This window comes from Balaenoptera musculus, chromosome 2 (assembly GCF_009873245.2).
Source record: "Balaenoptera musculus isolate JJ_BM4_2016_0621 chromosome 2, mBalMus1.pri.v3, whole genome shotgun sequence".
Lineage (NCBI taxonomy): Eukaryota > Metazoa > Chordata > Mammalia > Artiodactyla > Balaenopteridae > Balaenoptera > Balaenoptera musculus.
The window spans coordinates 12,274,251-12,295,910 of NC_045786.1; the positions used below are offsets into that span (position 1 = coordinate 12,274,251).

General features: G+C 40.9%; 1 protein-coding gene and 1 long non-coding RNA gene across 3 annotated transcripts; both read right to left on the reverse strand.

Annotated features, from left to right (window-relative positions):
- Positions 1 to 855: 855 nt before the first annotated feature.
- LOC118891290 lies at positions 856 to 10,776 on the reverse strand. Of its 2 annotated transcripts, XR_005018930.1 has the most exons (4): positions 10,615 to 10,776; positions 10,074 to 10,206; positions 2,902 to 3,011; positions 856 to 1,158 (listed from the first exon to the last, which is right to left on the reverse strand). It is a non-coding gene; the product is annotated as an uncharacterized LOC118891290 (long non-coding RNA). The 2 variants fall into 2 exon arrangements; XR_005018929.1 differs by having other exon boundaries at positions 10,074 to 10,776.
- An 855-nt stretch (positions 10,777 to 11,631) lies between these two features.
- Positions 11,632 to 14,585, reverse strand: OTUD1 (OTU deubiquitinase 1). Its single transcript, XM_036844314.1, has one exon. It carries the CDS (start codon positions 14,344 to 14,346, stop codon positions 12,889 to 12,891), a length of 1,458 nt encoding a protein of 485 aa, XP_036700209.1. The 5' UTR covers positions 14,347 to 14,585; the 3' UTR covers positions 11,632 to 12,888.
- Between the last annotated feature and the right edge of the window lie 7,075 nt (positions 14,586 to 21,660).

Consider the following 21,660-nt stretch of genomic DNA (forward strand, 5'->3'; position numbering starts at 1 on the left):
TACTGTAGCTTTGTAGTATAGTCTGAAGTCAGGGAGCCTGATTCCTGCAGCTCCGTTTTTCTTTCTCAAGATTGCTTTGGCTACTCGGGGTCTTTTGTGTTTCCATACAAATTGTAAAATTTTTTGTCTAATTCTGTGAAAAATGCCATTGGTAATTTGATAGGGATTGCACTGAATCTGTAGATTGCTTTGGGTTGTATAGTCATTTTCACAATATTGATTCTTCCAGTCCAAGAACATGGTATATCTCTCCATCTGTTTGTGTCGTCTTTGATTTCTTTCATCAGTATCTTATAGTTTTCTGCATACAGGTCTTTTTCTGCCTCTATATTTTAATATAATGTGCTTAGGGAATTCCCTGGTGGTCCAGTGGTTAGGATTCCATGCTCTCACAGCCAAGGGCCCGGGTTCGATCCCTGGTCAGGGAACTAAGATCCCGCAAGCCATACAGCAAGGCCAAAAATAAATAAATAAAACAAAATAATGTGCTTATATTATAGTCATGTGAATTATTAATATAAATGTAATTTATATTCATATACACACATGGTACCATTAAGTTTAATAGAAATACTTAAATTCTTCTTGATTTTTACTTTTAGATATTATATATTAATTTTCTACTATGGAAAACAAGAATTTAACTCTTACCTCACCCCACACACATACACATACTCCCCCTCCATTCTCAATATAATTATATATTTCATTTTTGCTAAATCAATATTCAGGGTGTATATGATTATGAAATTATCTTTCACAGTTCAATACACATACTTAATGGGTTTTGGTTATATTTCCTTTCCTTGTATAACTTTTTGTTTGCCCTAAAAGTAGTAATTGTCTTTTCTTCCATTTGCTTAGTTTTCTCTTCCTCTCACTGGCCTATCCCAAAATTATTCGACACAGTGTCAATCCCCACCAACAACACTCACACTCGTTAGGTAAACTGTCTTCGTACAGCCAGGCCTCCTGAAGCCCAGAGTCCTCCTGCTCCAGGCTGACCCGCTGCCCAGTCTTTAACTTGAAGGTTCTTGCCACCACCATGATGGGGATTCCCTTTGTCTCATCTGAGATGGATGCCTGTTTCCCGGATCCTGTGTCTTAATTTTCCTTGGTTTACAGCCTCGTGTAGGTAGAACTTCTTTCAGCAGATTTCTGAGAAAAGTTGAGGGGGTGGTACGTTGTTTTGAGACTTGAATGTCTGAAAGTATGTTTATTCTACCCTCATTCTTAATAGTTTGGTGGGTGTAGTAAATATTGTTTATTTTCCATACCAACCAAGATCTTTTAATCACCTTCCCTTGGTAAATTTCCCACACATTGAGTCTCACTTTTCCAAGGTAGAATCTTGAATGTGCTCTTTTGCTACTGGGGTTGGCAGAAGGAGGTATGCAGCCTAAGCTCTTCTAATGACACATACCTCTATGAGACTTCAGTTCAGAAGTAAGCAACGTGAGATAGTAGTTGTTTGCAGAATCCATCTTTTTGGAAAATGATGGAAATAGAGACATCTAGTCTGGAGGGGAGGGATGGCTCAAGAGTGAAGCTTCTTCATCATGCAGCCAGCTGTGCTGTCTGTGCCAGGTGTGGTAGTGGAGATGTCTTCTCAAGTGCAACTCCCACAGTGGTCTTTGGGTGTGGACCTGGCACCTTGGTATACAAGCCTGCATTCTCTGGCTCAGCAGAAAATTCCATAAACCACCTAAGCAATCTGAAGTTAATAAATTTCTTATCTGCTTAAACTAACTATATAGATTCTGCTGTTGACAATTAAGAATACTAACTGATATAGCTAGGTATAGAATTATAGCTTGGAAATCATTTTCCCTCAGAATTTGCAAAGCATTTTTCCATGGTCTTCTGTTATGATGTTTCTCTTGAGAAGTCTGATGCCATTCTTGTTCTAAGGTTCTGGATGTGACTTATTTTTCCTCTCTGAAGGATTTGAGGTTATTTTTTTATGCCTAATACTCTGAAATTTCTAGTTGAAATGCTGTGGCATGGGTCTTTTTGCATTCATTTGGTGGCCACACACAGTTGTACATGTTGTGCACTGCACCACTTTAGGGAGCACTAATCTCATCTTAATCCATAGACACACTTGTATGGCTGTCCACAAAGACCCTGTGGACACTCTGTGGGACTTTACAATCTGGAGACGACTATTCTTGAGTTCTGGGAAATCTTTTGTATAGTCTTTCTTCTCAACCATTGTCTTTGTTCTACCTCTGGAAAACCTATTAGTCAAATATTGGGCTTCCAAGATTAATCTCATTTTCTTATTTTGTCCCTATTTTCCATTCCATGTCTCCTTGTTCCACTTTCTGAGAGATTTCCTCCAATTTATCTTCCAAACTTCACCTGTGCTATTAGTTAACTTCAGCTGTGCTATTTTTAATTCACAAGAGTTCTTTCTAAAAATAGCAATTCCTTCTCCAGGATCTTGATACTATCTCTCTGAAGATATCAATTATAGATTTACTTTTTTCTTATTTTAGCTTTTCTTCCATTCACTGCATTCTGTCTCCTTTGTTTTTCCTTTCCACTTGTTGTTTCTTTTTCATTTGTCAGTGTCCCTTCTTTGCTTTAGATAGGATGTAAAATGCCTCAGTTTGAACCCCAGCCAACTTGACTCCAAAGACCTTTCTTAATGAGCAAAATAATTTGTGCAAGATACGATTATTATAGCCTCTATTTATTAAAGATCTACCATATAACCTATGAGTTTACACAGTACTTAGCACAGTACCTACTCCTGGCAGTCAATATTTGTTGAATGAATTTGTTTCATTCAATATTATTCAATGAATATTTACTTCCTATTTCCAAGAACTATTTTCCTTTATTTTTCTTCTCTATTCAGCACATTAGCATGGCTTGCCCAGAGCACCTTCTCACCTCAATAAAAGTAGAGATACACTGACCCATGTATTGCCATCTGTGTTCCTTGGCTGTCTTTTCTCTAGACATCATACAGACCACCACTCTTCTCTTGTGACACTACATTCCTGCAACAGGATGGATAGACAGACAGACATATAGATAGATAATTTGGATATAGATACTTGGGTCAGTTATAGCTTTCTTTATATCAATTACTTTTGATTACTCCTGCTAAGAATATGCTTGTAGTACAGCTGCCCTGACTTAACTGGGAGAACCACCCCATCCTGCTCAAAAAGAACTTTAGTGACCATCTCTTGGCGTGAGTTATCTTTGCAGTCGGCTGCTCTGACCCATGTATATGAATATTCTTATTAACCTTAACTTGAGAGGGGAAGCCTCATCCTTAAATTATAAATATGACTATTATATGGAGCCTCTAGCCCACTAAGTACCCACTAATGGTATGTTTGTTTGTTTTCTTTTTTAGCGGCTGAGGTGAAGTTTCCTTATTTTCTTTTAAAGACTTAGTAAATTAGTGAAAATTAGGAAAGACCACTTAATTTTAAGCAGAGTAGACCACATAAAACTATTCTAAAAGAAAACCAAGCAGGACAATATAAAAGAAAAATAATTCAAAAATAGAGAAAGAAGGGGATTTCCCTGGTGGCGCAGTAGTTAAGAATCCGCCTGCCAGTTCAGGGGACACGGGTTCGATCCCTGGTCCAGGAAGATCCCACATGCCGCGGAGCAGCTAAGCCCATGCACCACAACTACTGAGCCTGCGCTCTAGAGCCTGTGAGCCACAACTACTGAGCCCGCCTGTCACAACTACTGAAGCCCGTGCACCTAGAGCCTGTGCTCCACAACAAGAGAAGCCACCGCAATGAGAAGCCCGTGCACCGCAATACAGAGTAACCCCTGCTCGCCACAACTAGAGAAAGCCCACACATAGCAACAAAGACCCAACGCAGCCAAAAATTAATTAATTTCTGAAAAAATAGAGAAAGAGGGAAAAGTAAAACCAGCAACATCCTAAAGAAGCATGATCCATAAAAACCTAAAAAGGAAAACGTTTTATATACTTTCTGAAGAAAACCAAGGCTTGTGTTGAAGGCCAGATTATCGAGATATTTCTGATATACTAAAGAACAATTAAGAATAGAAATAGAAAAATAGCAGCCTTCTCAAAATAGGGAAGGCTTTGCAACATGTATATATTTAATCTGTGGCAAACACATTGTTGAGGAGCTGATCAGGAACCCTAAATTATGGCAACTATTAATTCTACTTTTATATCTTTATAATGCAAAACAAGTTAATGTATATTTTATTCACTTTATTCCCAGATACTTCAATATTATAATTTTCTTTTTAAAGAATTTTCTTCTTAATTTCTTTTTATTACAACAGCTTAGCTTAACTGTTAAAATTATGCTGTCTATTCCTGTAGGGTCAAGTTGTTTTCTAAATCACTATAGCCATCTCTTTACAAATTGCCACAATTCTGAGTAGTAGTGACATCTGCCAACAGTCAATCAATAAAATGAAAAGGTAATGAAAAATCTGTCAGAGAACTATCTTCTATGGAAAAGTTCAACATACATCTTAAATCTCTCTCTTCTTTGTCCTGGAATTCTGTATAAGCTGGAATTACTGAGGAATTCTGTATATACCTGGAATTACTGGGGTGTCTGTCTCAGGCACCTACTGTTTATAGAGACATGAGCATTGTTTAAAGTAAAAAGCATAATTGTTTACTCCCCCAGGTTTGCACTTTTCAACAAGATGGCAAAGGCAGTGAAATGACAGCCAAGTGTTTCCTGACTGTGTTCTACTTCTTTCATTCCTATTACATCACAAGTATAGCTCAAATTTCACTGCAAGAAACAAAAAGTGTGAATGTTTCCTGTTTGTCATTAGAACTGAAAGCCTTATTTGAGTTTATTTTACAAATTGGCTGCACAGGTGTTCTGTGACACATTGGCATAAATTCCCTCCACAATTACCTATTTTGCACACCACTTTGTTGTACTTTGATAAGCTAAGAAATGCAACCACATAGTCCATTGCTAAAATTATTCAGAGAACTTCCAATCTAAGTGGAACATTCGTTTAGACTCAATCATTACTTCAAGTAAAATCACTGAGACTGCCTCTCTACACATTGCCAATCTACTTGACATCAACACTTCCTAAAATCATTCCAGTTCAAAGTATAAAAAGGCTGGGAGGGAGTAGGGCAGGGAGTGGGAAGAAAGGGAGAGGGTTCTACTTTAACTGCTTTAAAATATAAAAATGCACATATACCACTGGACTTTTTTCAAATTGTCATTGTCTATTTGAAAACAAACTTATGGTAACCAAAGGGGAAAGGTGGGGGGAGGGATAAATTGGGAGTTTGGGATTAACATATACACACTACTATATATAAAATAGATAATCAACAAGGACCTACTGTCTAGCACAGGGAACTCTACTCAATATTCTGTAATAACCTATATGAGAGAAGATTCTTATATGGGAGAAGAATCTGAAAAAGAATGGATATATGTATAAGTATAAGTGCACTTGATCTTAGCCAAAAGGCTGAGAAGCGATGTATAATTGAATCCCTTTGCTGTACGCCTGAAACTAACACAACATTGTAAACCACCTACACTCTAATATAAAATAAAAATTAAATTTAAAAAATTGTCATTCTATTGTCTATTGTCAAAAATTGCCTAAATTCTATTTGTCAGCATACTAATGCAAGGTGCCTACTGAACCTGTTCAACCATTGTAATCAGTATGAGGAAAAAAATTTTACTTTCAAGGAAAGGGAAGGCCAGGATGAGGAAGACTAACTTATTTACACAATGCAGACATAATATACATTTATTAAAGAAGTATTAGAGAGAGGAAATTTTTTAAAAATTCTTATTTGTACTAGATCTATGTGTACTGTGATTTGGAGTCTTCGATGAAGACCTGATATTTGAATTACTTCATCATTAGCACATCTTGGTGGACTGGAAAACTAAATACAAAAATGCATAGCATGGTAACTAGACTAATCATGGTGATCATTTTGAAAGGTATAGAAATATTAAATCACTATGTTATGCACCAGTAACTAATATAGTGTTGTAGGTCAATTGTACTTCAAAAACAAACAAACAAACTCACAAAGAAAGTGATCAATTTGTGGTTACCAGAGGTCAGGGGTCAGGGGAGGAGGAACTGGATGAAGACAAAGGGTATAAAATTCCAGTTATAACTTAGTAGTAGGGATGTAATGTACAACATGATAAATATAATTAACACTTCTGTATGCTATACATGAAAGTTGTTGAGAGGAAATCCTAAGAGTTCTCATCACAGCGGAAAAAATTATTTTTTCTATTTCTTTAATTTTGTATCTATCAGATGAAGGATGTTCACTAAACTTACCGTGGTAATCATTTCACGATGTATGTAAGTCAAATCGTTATGCTATACACCTTAAACTTATACAAGGCTGTATGTCAATTATATCTCAATAAAACTGGAAGAAAAAAAAGAATCACAAAAATTCAAAAGATTTGACTATTTAAAAAGTTAAAACTTTGATATATTTTTAAAATACACCATTAGGAAACATAAACACTATCGATAAAAATGCATAAGCAAAAGGAAGACAATGGCAGGTACATGCTATAAAGGATTCCATATGCCAGAGATGGAGCAAAATACTAACCAGGCAATGACAAGTCAACTCCAATTTTGAGGATTAGGACAACTAACCCATGTTGTTTTGTTTTTTTTTTTTGTTTTAATGTGCCACTGCACACATTCACAAGTCCCTTAATCAGACAAATTCAGCATTTCCAGGATACCACTAAAGAATGCAAAGAAGAAGACAAAGGCAAAAAAGCTCTCTGGTTGACCAAAAACTAAAGCTTAAGCACATTACTCATAGCAGAGCATCCTGGTCACGAATGAGAAACCCATTTCCTATTATCTTAGAGTCAGTTCTGACAAGCATGTTTGATGGTGTCTCTAATTCAACATGGGAAATTATGATGGAGAATTAAGGCTGGAAAGAGACAGTGGTGAGAGGAACAATCAGAAAGTGAGGGAGGAGACAGGAAAGAATAAAACACAAAGATAAAAGTCCCAACTCTCTGAGAGCCTTTAAAGTACAAAGGGACTGTCACATCTCAGCAATCTGCCAAGGCTTCACGGCCATTGACCCATGCCATCATGAGGCCCCTCAGTCATTAAGGGAAGATTAAACTGTATTGTTATTTTACAAAGGCAAATAAGTGTACCATAGATTCCTTTTTTAAAAAAAATATTTATTGAGTATATATGGTATACTGCTATAAAGTGAATGGTGGGTTTTTTAATTTATTTATTTTATTTACTTTATTTTTGGTTGCACTGGGTCTTTGTTGCTGCACCCAGGCTTTTCTCTAGTTGCAGCGAGCAGGGGCTACTCTTTGCTGCGGTGCGCAGGCTTCTCATTGTGGTGGCTTCTCTTGTTGCGGAGCTCGGGCTCTAGGCGCATGGGCCCTAGAGCGCAGGCTCAGTAGTTGTAGTGCACGGGCTTAGTTGTTCCGCAGCACGTGGGATCTTCCCGGACCAGGGCTCGAACCCGTGTCCCCTGCATTGGCAGGTGAATTCTTAACCACTGCGCCACCAGGGAAGCCCCATAGATTACTTTTTAAAGAATTTTATCAAAAGCAGTCTTTCTGTTTTTTATTTTACACATAAATGGACTGTTCAATTATTTAGAAAATTCACTTGTGAGAAAGCAGGCTAGATAACATTTTACTACAAATAATCTGATGACCGTGAACTCTCTAAACATTACTCACAGAATTATTGCCACTGGCCTAATTTACAGTAGGAAGAAATACACTGATTTTTCTCCCAATAGGTCTGTTTTGATCTGATTCATGCTACTTGCCCAGGCCTCATACCAATGGCATAAGCATGCAGCCAGGACTATTGAACACAACAGTCCTAAAGCATGCTTGAAATCTGTGCAACATTTCTTCCCCAACCAAGCCACAGAAAGAAAACATAGCAAAACTAGGAATTGCTGTAGACTGGACTTGGGTTGGATGTTACCCCTAAAGCAAGTCAGAGCAACTCCCTTTGGATATGGCAACACCTTCAAAATCACTTCAAATTAGTGAAGTTCTACTTTTAAATAATCTTTCTGAGCTGAGGCCTCAAGATTTGGAAGATGACACAAAGATAAAATCAATAAATTCTTATTTCTGGTTTCAAAACCTATTTTTTCCCATTATAGAATTCAATACTTTAATACTCTTTTTATACTACTTCAGTTTAAAATGCTCAGAATTACTTTGGCAGTGATGATTCCCAGTAATTGTAGAGTCAAATCATCTTTAATTTTCACATCCACCAACTAAATATTCCCAAGCTCATACTTCCCTTCAATTTCTTCCTTCAGGGGCTTCCCTGGTGGCGCAGTGGTTAAGAATCCGCCTGCCAATGCACGGGACACGGGTTCGAGCCCTGGTCCGGGAAGATCCCACATGCCGTGGAGCAACCAAGCCCGTGCACCACAACTACTGAGCCTGCGCCCTAGAGCCACAACTACTGAGCCCATGTGCCACAACTACTGAAGCCAACATGCCTAGAGCCCGTGGTCTGCAACAAGAGAAGCCACCACAATGAGAAGTCCGCGCACCGCAATGAAGAGTAGCCCCCACTTGCCGCAACCGGAGAAAAGCCCACGTGCAGCAACAGAAACCCAACGCAGCCAAAAATAAAATAAACAAAATAAATAAATTTATATATAAAAAAAGACATGGCCCATTCAATAAAAGGTATGCAAAGTTAAATAATAATGAGATGCCTTATTTAAAAAAAAAATTTCTTCATTCAGTGAGTATTTACTGAACATTTACTCTGCTAGGTACTGGGCTGGAACCCAGGAGACTCATGAGGGAACATAATAGAGCCCATGCCCATTGCACTTAGTACATTCGGGGAATGAAACTGAATTAAATGCCATCTAGTTTCTCAGTGCCTCTTTGAGATAGTTATAGACACTCTAGGGATGTCAAAAGAAATAAACACTAAAAAAAGAGTGGATATATGTATATGTATAACTGATTCACTTTGCTGTACACCTGAAACTAACACAACATTGTAAATCAACTATCCACCAATAAAAATTTAAAAATAAATAAATAATAAGGTCTGGACTTATGATCTCATGTGACAAATAACTTAAATTTGAATACGTTACACATTTGAAGGATACACTCTTGAATTATTCCAGTACAACTACCTACATATTAACTTATCCGATGTCCAAAGGTCTGAAATCTATTTTTATTCTCAATGCACTTCCTTCATATGAGCACAATGAATAGCACGGTAAAATTTTAGAGTTTAAACTTTCTCATCTCTTTGGGAAAGAGGAAAACCACATAAAGTAGTGAGATTATCTCGATGCCTTTTTTTTTTCAGTATAAAAATTATGACAAAAACATTGCAGTATAAGACTATATTTACCCAAGCTGAAGATAACCAATTCTGATGTTCAAAGGATGCTAATGCATTTCCTCTCCTCTATAAAATGTGGTTTCTGAGAAAAGGCTTTGTGCCTAATGAAATGTTACTATATAAAGCATATGGACTACCAGTTTAGAGAAATGTAACTGAAGAATCACAGGTACATGCCCTCCTGCAACTTATCAATAGTGGTTTACTACTCAGTTCAATTAAAAATGCTACCATGAGTCTGTTTTATCTTAGAGAAAAATGTGAGTGGAAAATGAACAAAAGGATCAAGGAATTAGGTTTTAGGTTTTCACCGAAATCCTGACCTACTAGGCCATTTTAGTTTTTAAATGACAGTAATTAAAAAAAAAAAATCACACTAATAGTTATTTGTCTCATAGTTTTTATCTAGGTACCCATTCAATAAAATTTTAAGTTACTAACATGATTTTCATACTACTTTACCTGAAAACACAATTGGATTTACTTCTAGATTCTATACTCCCCCATCATAATTTATGGGGGAGTAAACTCTAAAGAAACTTTAGCTCATAGCATCAACTGCTTCCTTCACACGGTTTTGAGCCTCTTAGCTGCTATATGAGTAACTGAAGGAATGAACTGTTTTAATAAATCTGTCTGCTAAAAGGAAATCAGAGTCAACCACATTTCCATACCTTCCACTGTTCAAGTCCTCGGTGATCCAGAATTGCTACTACAAACAAAACTGGTACGGCAGTAGAAAATAAACATGGAGCATAGGGAGTGATGAATATTACATTTCTTCCGAACAACGACGACAACGAAAAACTATAGAAAGAGGATGAGAAAAACATAAACCTTTCAGGCAAGACAACCAAAATAACATGGTGCCACGTAATACAATCTTGGGACCCACTGAATTTTATTTAAACGTATCACCCTCCTTGGGAATCTAAATCAAGGACTTGGGATCCTAATTTGAAAATGAAACAGAACAACATAGAGAGAACTGTTTCCTCAAAATAGTAATGGGCTTACAGATGCCTTTTAGGAACTTATACCTAATCAAATCTATTCATTCCTTCTGTAAACTTTAAGCATCCCCAAATTTTATACGTCTCTAAACAAGGTGGAGAAAAGGGGGAAAACCACGTTTAGCTGCGTAATTCAAATAGAAGTATTTCTTTCTTCCCAAGTTACATAATTAGGGAAGCCATGAAGCAAACCTTATCTTACCTAAAAACCAGAGATTCATGATTAGGTAACATTTAAACCTTTGACCAATTGCCTTTCCTTGATAACCAATGGGATCCTTCCACTTGTATTTATTTATTTATTTATTTATTTATTTATTTATTTATTTATGGCTGTGTTGGGTCTTCGTTGCTGCACGCGGGCTTTCTCTAGTTGTGGTGAGGGGGGCAACTCTTCGTTGCGGTGCGTGGGTTTCTCATGGTGGTGGTTACTCTTCTTGCAGAGCACGGGCTCTGGGCACATGGGCTTCAGTAGTTGTGGCTCATGGGCTTAGCTGCTCCACAGCATGTGAGATCTTCCCGGACCAGGGCTCGAACCCGTGTCCCCTGCATTGGCAAGCGGATTCTTAACCACAGCGCCACCAGGGAAGTCCCTCCATTGGTCCTTGACCATCCTTCCACAGTCAAGCAAGGAACTCAAAGTCAATTGTCTATAATCATGACATCAACTTAAAACTAAAAAATCCAAACTAGCTGTGCTTATTCTGCAATAGGCATACCAGCACTATATATACAGACACTACCAGCATTATGTATACAGACACGCTTCTCAACTAATCTGATAACACATCTTAAAATTAATGCATTCCCTTGATCTCAAGAGGCCAGACTGGATAAAAGTAAGGCCACTGCTTTGTTCACTCTTTAAAACATTAAAATCTGTGCTGACAGTGAGTGGCACACAAAACTATACTTAGACATTGTGCTGGTTAACACAGTACTTGCACTTCCCTGTTCATTAGCCATTGGTACATCTATAGTCTTAGGAATTACAATGAGAAATAATGAGAGCAATTTCCTGAGTTACTCCACCTTTATATTACATTTCATTGACACTTATCCTCTGAAATTACTGGTTGTCCTATCCTGTTTACGTGAGAACTTAAGAAACCTCTCATAATTCTGACATCTTTACACATGAAAAAAAATTGTATACATGTAAGAAAGGTTCCTACAGATGTCATTTTATCATTTAAAAATCACTTTAGCCAAAAAGACGTAAAAGTAAAATTACACATTTTATTCATTCATTCCATCAGCTGAGAATTGCTCAATTGTACAAATACGATATTGTACAAAAAAATCACAAAATGTTACAAAATAAAAAAGTACAAACTGCATTACTTAATAAATACGACTAAAAGTAGTTAAAGTGGAAATGAGATAGGTTTTAGGTTGGAAACATTGTTTGACCCAGCAAACCATACAAGCTCTTGTATACAGACATTTTTATTTGTACATAATACAGGGCAATCCTATTTTGCCTTGTGAAAGAATTTAAAAGGAATAGACTATGAAGACAGTATTCTTCTGCTGGAAAATAACTGCCAAGGTTGGTTGGGGGCATTTATGCCATTAGTTTTTCAATCTCTCGGTTGAATCCAAGAGGCTATATATAAAGCAGGAGGCTTATCTCGTCACAAAGTCTTCTATCACGTTACAATTATTTTTTCAACAAAATGACAAATATAAATAAAAACAATTGAGAGCACCAGACAATCTACTCTAAACCTCAACCAGAGTACAGAATAATCACTCTGCCATCAGCAAATATCAGACTTTCATTCAAGTAAGAGCTGGTACTATTCTTTAAAGGAAAAAAAAAATTCTTCCCATAACCTCCCCTTAAGTATTTTCTCTTTAAAAGGTTGACCATTTCTAGAAAAATAATGATTTTCCAAACAACAAATCTGTTTCATCAAAACGGAATGGGCCAATCATCTGGTAATATGAATGCATCAATATCCATTTTAAATAATTACTTACGAACTGTAAAATTCAAATTCAACAACAAAAAATACTAAATCACAAACTCTGTTCAAAATAATAAACTTCATATAAAGCACTTCTCTGGATTTACGCCGGAAAGCTGTGTGTCAAAATGGAACACGTCATAGATGAAGATACACCAATTGTTAAAAATGTTGTGCAAAAATACATTTTTATAGAAAATAGATTACCAGGAATGAACAAAATTTACACTGTGAGAAATCAGCTTGCAAATTAAGTAGTGCCAACTTTATACAGCAAATGATAAATAGCAGTAGGATCACCCAAAGCTATCATGAAACATCACTTAGGTGCCCAGCAACCTTCAGCTCTGAGGAGAAAACATTCAAAAACATGATTAAGGCATTACACCTACAGTAAATCTACTTCAAAGTTTAAAAGTGCTATTACCCTGATTAGAGTTCACGTAATTCTCCAAACACAAATTAGGTCTGCAATTTTCCCAGGGTGGAGGGCTTCAGACACTTCAAGAGCATGCGTTTTGTTCAATATACATTTTGGATAGGGATATGGCCATGGACTTGGCGAGTTCTTCGTCGCGTTTTCTTTGCACTTGAGTCTGCCTGCACCAAGTGTCATACTCCGGATTCGGATAGGAGTGATCAAACACCGCGTCGTAATGTCCGTTACTGAGCCAACTGAGCCAAATGCTAGGCCTTAGGGAATCCTCTGGGCCCAAATAGTGAATCATGGTAGACACCGTGGGGCTCTCCAGCCTCCCGCCAGTAGTTAGATGTACATTCACGTTCAGCATCTGCCCCATGGCCAGAAGTTCAGGGTACCCGGCCCACGCCCCGTCCTGGGCAGCGGCGATGATAAACTCCCCCACGTCGCCCTCAATCAGGGGGCTAAAGTGGTCGAGGTGGTCGGCGATGTGGTGCACCGTCTGCTCTCGCAGCTCTCGGTGCAGGCTCTGGTCCCCGTACACCGCCTTGCTGACCGCTCGGTAGAGGCAGTTGCCGTCGGGAATGATGTGAAATCGGTACTTGTTCCTCTGCCGCAGGTACTTGTCCTGCCTCTCCACCTCGGCCAGGTACAGGGCCAGCTTCTCGTCCTTGGGATCCGACCTGGAGACGATCGCCGCCTCGGCCGCGCCGCCCGGAACCGCCTCGCCGCTCCGCGCCGGAGGCCCCTCGGCCTCCGGGTCGGGCCGCCGCGGCTCGTCGGCGCTGGGAGGAGGGTCGCCGCGGTCACCGGCCCTGTCCCAGCCCCGGAGGCTCCTCTCCGCCGGGCGCTCCTCGGCCCACGGGCCGGGGCCGGCTTCCGGGCTCCCCGGGGGCGGCGCGGGGCCGCGGTGCTTGGCGGCGGCCAGGGCCTGGCGGTGTTCGCTTAGTCGGAAGTTTCTGTCGGGCCCCTCGCGGGCCGCGTCCAGGCCGGCGGGCTCGGGGCCGTCGGGCCTCAGCAGCTCCTCCAGGAGCCAGGCCGAGGAGCCCCGCCGCGGCGGGACCGGCGCGCCGGGCGGCGGGGCCAGCAGGAGGCAGCGGCCGCGCGGGGCGGCGGGCGCCGCGGCGCCGGGCTCCGGGCCGCGCAGCAGGAGCCGGTCGGCGCCCAGGGCCCGCACGGTGATCTGCGCCGTGGACGTGTAGTGCGGCGGCAGCGGCGGCTTGCAGGACCCGCCGGGCGGCCCGGCGGCGGCGGCGGCGGCGGCGGCCGAGGCGGGGGCGGCGGCCCCAGACACCATCTCGAAGCAGGAGGAGAAGGCGGGCATCTTGGCGGCGGGGGCGGCCGCGGCTTCGCGGGGCTCGGCGGCCGCGGCCGGCTGGCACTCACCGGTATCGGGCTCTGGCGCGCTGCCGGCGGGTCCCGGGGGCTGCAGCGAGACCTTGAACGGGGCGGCGGCGGCGGCGGGCGGAGCGGTGGCTGCGGCCGTGGGACCCGGGCCCCCGGCTGGGTAGTGGGTGCAGACGCTGCTGTAGAGCTGCATGTCCCTGCCCGCCGCTCGGCCCCTTATAGGCGCGCCGAGCCCCGGTGAGGGGACACACCCTCCGGGCCCGGGGGAGGGGGCCGGCCGAGCGCGGTGACCCAGTGCCCCGAGAATAGAAATGACCAAAGGGCCGCCGGCGCGTCAGGAGCCGCATATAGCGCCCGGGGCCCCGCCAAATTCCTGCTGCGCCACAGCACGCGGTGGGGGCGGGGAGGGGACGCGCGCTCGACCCCTGCCGGCGCGCTCGGCCCGCAGACCCGGGACGCGTGCGCCCGCTGCCGCTGCTCCGGCCCGCGGCGGCCGCTGGGGACTCTCTGAGGGAGCCGCCCGCCCTGCTGGAGCGCGTCCCACCGGCGAGGAGCAGCGCGCGGCTCGCTGAGGGGCCAGGAGGCGGGGCCGCGGTTGTTTACCTCAGGCCGCGCGGCCGCGTCACGTGCCCCCGCTGGAATGCGCGGCTCGTCGCGTCGCCCCATTCAACCGCCGGGGTTCGTCCTGCCCCTCCTGCTCGCCCCGCCCTGTTCGGCGACGTCATGGGCGTGGCCCGCGGGCGCGCGGGCGGGAGAGCGCGGAGGGTCGGAGCTCTCTGTACGGTCAAGGGGCTCCTTGCCGCTGCCCCACCTCAGCCGTAGTTTTAGACGCCGCGCTTTTCTGCGCTGCTGCAGCGGTCGTGGCGGGATGGGCACTGCTTGGGGCGGGCTAGAATGCTGAAAGTGCGCGTTTCGGAAGAAGCTTCCTCCTTCGGTATGGAGAACGGAGAGCTGCCCTGAAAGCTGCACGGCCTCTGCCTGGTCATAGCACCACTGCCGTCTTCTTCATTCAGTCCCTTGGGTTGTATTGTTAACGTAGCGTGACGCCTCCCTTTCTCCCCAGCACCTTGCTGCCCTGCTAAACCGAAACCAACTTTTCTGCAGCCCTAACCCGTGACGACGAGCAAATACAAGACGGGCGAAATACCAAATGCCTAACAGAGCCTTTTGAAACTAGGGGCAGCTGCTAACCATGGGTCAGAGGCAAAGTAGAGAGGGTCGTGATGCATCGCGAATGTGTTAAAATTGAATAGAATTTTGAACATAGTTGTACCCAATTGTGTTAGTTGTCCCTGTTTGTAAAGGAAAGCCGTAATACGCACATGATCAACCGTGTACTGACTGTACAGTAGTAGGCAGCTCTTGCTATATTCTGAGCTTTGATCACATGCTAAACTAATAGGCCCTAAACGTTCAAAGGGAACCTAGGAAGCTGTCCCACCGTTTTACTGATGAGGAAATAGCTTACGTTGTGGCGTACGCCTCCCCCGACCCTTCCGCTGAAACGTAAATTCCATGAATGGAAGACTTAGTCTTGGAAACCAAAGGTGTGTTAGAATTACGAACCCTAGCACAGAGCCTGGCACGTAGTTGGAACTAATAAATATTTACTGAATGAATGAATTAATGGAAGAGGAGTTCCCAAGACACTGGAGAAGCCAGAATTACGATCCCGGTTTCCTGATCCCAGCAGCGTTTGCTCGGGTCACATGAACCTGTTAGGCAAATCAACTCAGAAGGAAAAACAACCACTTAAAAGTCTAACCGTCTTTTCAACTTCTGTGACACCCCATTGGGAGCTTGTAGACCTCACTAGCTAACTATAAAAGGGAAATTACTTAGATTTCATCACTGCTTTGAGGGTTATCTGTTGCTCTGTGTATTCAGCAGTTCACCCTGAGCTCTACCTGTAGCCTTTCAGTAGCTGGCGTTCTGAAACAGAAGACAAAACAATTAACAATAAAATAACCCCTAAATCGTATTTACTGAGTAGCCATCGTGTGCCTAGCCGAGCTAGCAAACAGGAGCATGGAGGGAGATAAGGAAACTATTAAAAAATGTAAATCCTAAAGCAAGAATGTGTTTTGAACAGACTGGAGTAAACACAGGGGGAAAAAAAAGACAAAAACAAGGCTAGGTACACAGAAGACAGGCTAGGTCTGATGTACCAAATTAGGAATGTCAAAAAAAATTCGTGAGTAAATTTGATGATCTGATTGGCTTTATTAAGAGATTCGGGCTTAATTCCATCAGGCAACATCCCATCCAGCAGCTAGAAGGGTGCTTCCACCTGTTGTAGAAAATGGAAAGTTTTTTTTATAGGAAGAAGGGTGGGGTAAGGGCGTTATTAGCAAAAAAGAAGAAAGAATTATTTTTAGGTCAGGACTTTGGTGTGGGGTGGCGGCGGGTGAGTGTTTTATCATGCAGACTGCTTCTTCCTCTGGGGAATGGAGAAGGCCTACATGACAGGTGAGCTCAGTGGTGCTGATCAGAATAATTCCAAACCGGTTGATTAAGATTACATTTTTAAAAAATTTTTCATAGCTATTTCCTTTATTTTTTAATTTATTTATTTTGGAGTATAGTTGAGTTACAATGTTGTGTTAGTTTCAGGTGTACAGCAAAGGGATTCAGATATATATATATATATATATATATATATATATATACTTTTTCAGATGATTTTCCCATATATGATTAAGATTTTTACATTTCAGCAGAAGGTTGAAACTGCAATTAAGTCTTGGTTTGTTGTTGTGCGACCATCTTCGGGCCTATTCTTTCTTTCTTTTTTTTTTTAAACAGGAACAAATATCAACAAAGATGTGAAGATTCAAAACTTTAATATACGTGAAGCCGCTTTTTTCAATTTTTTCTTTTAGTCTGTGTGGGGATGGTAGACTATATACCTCAATGCATATTCACTGTGAGAATCAGCATCCACTCTGTATCTTGGTCTGGAAAATCTTCCTAGAGGAGGTGGTAGGTACTTCAAGAGACTCAAAGCAGGGATAATTGCCAGTCTTGGAAATGGGAGTTGTTTTCTGCCCTTGGAGTGTAAGAGAAGGCAAGGCCTGCAAGTGGTAGCAAAGAGATTAGGGTATGAAAGAGGGGGAGGCAAGTTCAGTTCCTTGAAGTGCCATCTGAAAAGAATTCCTAATGATTGTCTTCTGGAAAGTCATCTGTCTAGCATATTTCGGTGCCACGCAGAAAACTGGCAGAAGTTTAGAAAAATAGGCTTCTTGAATAGGCTAGAAAAAACAGAAAATTTCAGCAACTAGCCACCAAAAGTTAGCAACAAGACAATCAATAGGTTAAAACAAAACAAAAAGGACAAGGCATTTAATCAATGAATATTTATTGAGCACCAGCTTTGCTCCCAGCATGGTGCCAATTACAGGGAATTCAGACACAGATTCTGTCCTGCAGCCCAGGCAGCAGAAACCTAACCACTAAAGGCATCTTTGTAAAATAGGACCCAATCCCAGCATGTTTTTTGAAGATACATACATGTATGTATGTATCTTAGCTGCATTCCTTTAAAGAAAAAAAATTCCCAACCTCTTCCCTTCCTACCAAAATAAAACTTTTAAAAATGCAAACAATTTGGACTTGCCTGGCGGTCCAGTGGTTAAGATCCCAGGCTTCCACTACAGGGAGCACAGATTCGATCCCTGGTCGGGGAACTAAAGATCCCGCTTGCCGCATAGTGTGGCCAAAAAAAAAGAAGCTAACATTCATTCATTTAGTCACCCATTAAATCATCATTTATTTACAAACCTAATATGAAAAATCATCTTGAAAAAGAATAAAGTTGGAAGACTCATGCTTCCCAATTCCAGGACTTACTACAAAGCTACAGTCATCAAGACCGTGTGGTACTGGCATAAAGGTAAACATATAGATTGGTGGAATAGAACTGAGAGTCCAGAAATAAAGCCATATGTGTATGATCAATTGTCTTTGACTGGGTGGCAAGACAATTCAATAGGAGAAAGAATAGCTTTTTCAACAAATGGTGCTGGGACAACTGGATATCTACATACAAAAGAATGAAGCTGGACCTTCAAAAAATTAACTTAAAATGGATCAAAAGTAAGAGCTAAGATTATCAAATCCGTAGAAGAAATTTGAGGCAGAAATCTCAGTGCGCATGGATCAGGCAATTGTTTCTTAGATGTGACACCAAAAAAGACAACAAAAGAAAAGAATAGTAAGTTGGACTTCATCAAAACTAAAAACTTTGTGCTTCAGAGGACACCATAAAGTGAAAAGACAAACAGAAGAATGGGAAACGATATTTACAAGTCATATATCTGATAAGGGACTTTGAAATATATAAAGAATGTATTAAAAAGTCTTATAATTCAATAGTAGAAACACAAATAACCCAACTTTTAAATGGACACATAATTTGTATAGACATTCCTCCAAAGAAGATATACAAACAGCCAATAAGCACATGAAAAAATACTCAACATCATTAGTCGCTAGGGAAATGCAAATCAAAACCTACAGTGAGATCTACCTCATACCCACTAGGATGGCTGAAATAAAAAAAGACAGACGATAGCAAGTGTTGGTGAAAATGTGGAGAAATTAGAACCCTTATACATTGCTTGTAGAATTTTAAAATGGAACTTTGAAAACATTTTGAAAAACAATTTGGTGATTCTTCAAAAGTTTACACATAGAATTACCATAGGATCCGGTAATTACACTGCTAGGCATATAACCAAGAGATATGAAAATGTATGTCCACACAAAAATGTATATATCAGTGTTCATAGTAGCATTATTCATAATTGCCAAAAAGTGGAAACAACCCAGTTGTCCATCAACTAATGAATGGGCAAACAAAATGTGGTATAGCCACACAATGAAATACTATGCAGCCATAAAAAGAATGAAGTACTGATACATGCTGCAACATGGGTGAACCTTGAAAACATTATTGTAAATGAAAGAAACCAAGCACGAAAGGCCACATGTTGTATAATTTCATTTGTATGAAGTGTCCAGAATAGGCAAATCTATAGAGGTAGGAAATAGATTAGTAGTTGCCAGGAACTGGGGAGAAGGGGGAACAGGGAGTCACTACCAATGGGAATGGATTTCTTTTTGGAGTCATGAAAATGTTTAAAATTAGATTATGGTGATGATTGCACAACTCTGTGAGTACACTAGAAACCACTAAACTGAACATTCTTATTTTATTTTATTTATTTTATTTTTTTATTTTTGGCTGCTTTGGGTCTTTGTTGCTGCATGGGCTCTAGGTGCGTGGGCTTCAGTAGTTGTGGCGTACAGGCTTAGTTGCTCCATGGCATGCGGGATCTTCCCAGATAAGGGATCGAACCCATGTCCCCTGCATTGGCAGGCGGATTCTTAACCACTGCCCCACCAGGGGAGTCCTGAACATTTTTAAAAGATGAATTTTATGGCATGTGAATTACATCTAAATGAAGCTGTTTTTAAAAGAAAAAACCTACTATGAGCAAGGTACTGTGCTAAGTGCTTGATATAAAAAGATGATTATGTATTATTTATAAATGTCTCAGCAGCAACAACACTTACTTTGTGACATTATTTCATAAATCATGGGCATTTTATGTATCTCAATGATTTTTCTAACAAATGCACGGTACTGTATATAGCATTTAAGTATAATTGTTATATGATATAAAGGAGTTGAAACTTACTGAAACCAAATCATTTATGCCCAAGTGAAAGGGATATTTGAAGAGCTGGGCTAGTGAAATACTACTTGAATTTATAATTTTGTTTTTTCTTAAGCTTTTTATGTAGTCATCATGATATAAAAAATAATTTTATATTCTTTTCAATAAACATTTAATGAGCACTAATATGCATAAAGCATATGGGAATATGTCCCAGTTTAACCATATATAGAACCAACCAAACTTAAAATATATAATATGTGTGGGAAAGATTCCAAAAAGTGCCTGAGACACAACAGGCCCTCAGTAAATATTCTCTGAATATTGTCAAATAAAATGGAACATAAGCAATAAAGGCAAGCAACTTGGGAAGTATTGTGTAGGTTGATATATATTCATGCTATTGAACTGACAATTTAAAGTGAACAAATAAATAAATAAAGGGCACCACCTCATGAAAACACCACAATATTCTTTCTCTAGCATATTTCCAGTGCTGACATATTTCCACTGCTGTGCTGACATGTCACTCGCTGGAAGTGAAATTTTCAGGCAGAAGTGAAAGCTCCTCTCAATTATTTAAACGTTATGGCTCTTCTGAAATTATATTAGTATCGCTGAAAATCCTATTATCTAAAGATCTTATAACTCCAGGAAATCTAAATCAATTGATGATAACTAGATCAGGTAATGAAGAAGTTTTTGCTTTTTGTAGGAAAAAAAAAATAGAACGAAGAATGGAGAAAAAGCTGGAGAGTATACATAATCATTGACTCCTATATTTAGGCTTGGAAAATGTGCAGATCCTTTTGATAAAGAGCCCACAGTTCCCCTGGTGATTAGAATATGGTTCCAGTCGCTACCTATGCAACGGCATTTTTCATCTTGGGGATTCAGTGGACTATTGAGAGAAAGGAAGTCAGAGCTGTCATTCGCGTAGAGGTTCAGATCACATCATTTGCACAGAATAATCAGTTCCCACACACAGTGTTTGAATCATTCCAGCACGAAGGGGAGAAGCCCCAAACCTGAGTTGTTTCCTGAATTCCGTTCATCAGATTTGGGATTATGTTAGGAAAGGGGTAGTTAGACCAGACACAGTTTGTTCCGTACTCTGTTGCCTGCTTCTGGTTGCCTTAACCAGTATAATGATGAGATCTACTAATAATAACTAGGCCTGCTAGTTGCAGAGGGAGAATGAGAAATATAGCCTTTGGTCAAGGATATGGTTTGAATGTTTGTATCTCCACAGAATTCATTCGAGGAAATCCCTGCAAAGAAGATGGTATTAGGAAGTAGGGACTTGAAAAGTGCTTAGATCACAAAGGTAGAGAGCTCAGCAACAGGATAAGTGTTTATAAAAGAGGCCCCAGAGGTCCCTAACGCCTCTCACCTTGTGAGGACAAAACAAGATTATCTGCAACCCAGAAGAGGGCCCTCAGGCTTCCAGCCTCCAGAACCATGAGAAATAAATGTCCGTTGTTTATAAGCTACCCAGTCTGTGGTATTTTGTTATAGCAGCCTGAATGGATTAAGACAGCCCCTGTTTATAAAGGACTTAACATAAGGTAGGGAAAACAAGACACCATACACACACCAACGTTAAATAACAATGCAGTGTATGCGGTAATCTGTTGCCAAGGGTGGTTCTATTACAACCCAGTTGTCTGGTAGTTGTAGGCCAACATTTTAAATATCCACAATCTTCAATGTTTGCATAGTAGTTAAATAGCTGTAAGCAAATGAACATGATAGCGTGGCTTACCCCTCCTAGAGACGAATGGGGAGGGAGGAGGTACCTTGTAACACTGCTCTGCCTCTATATG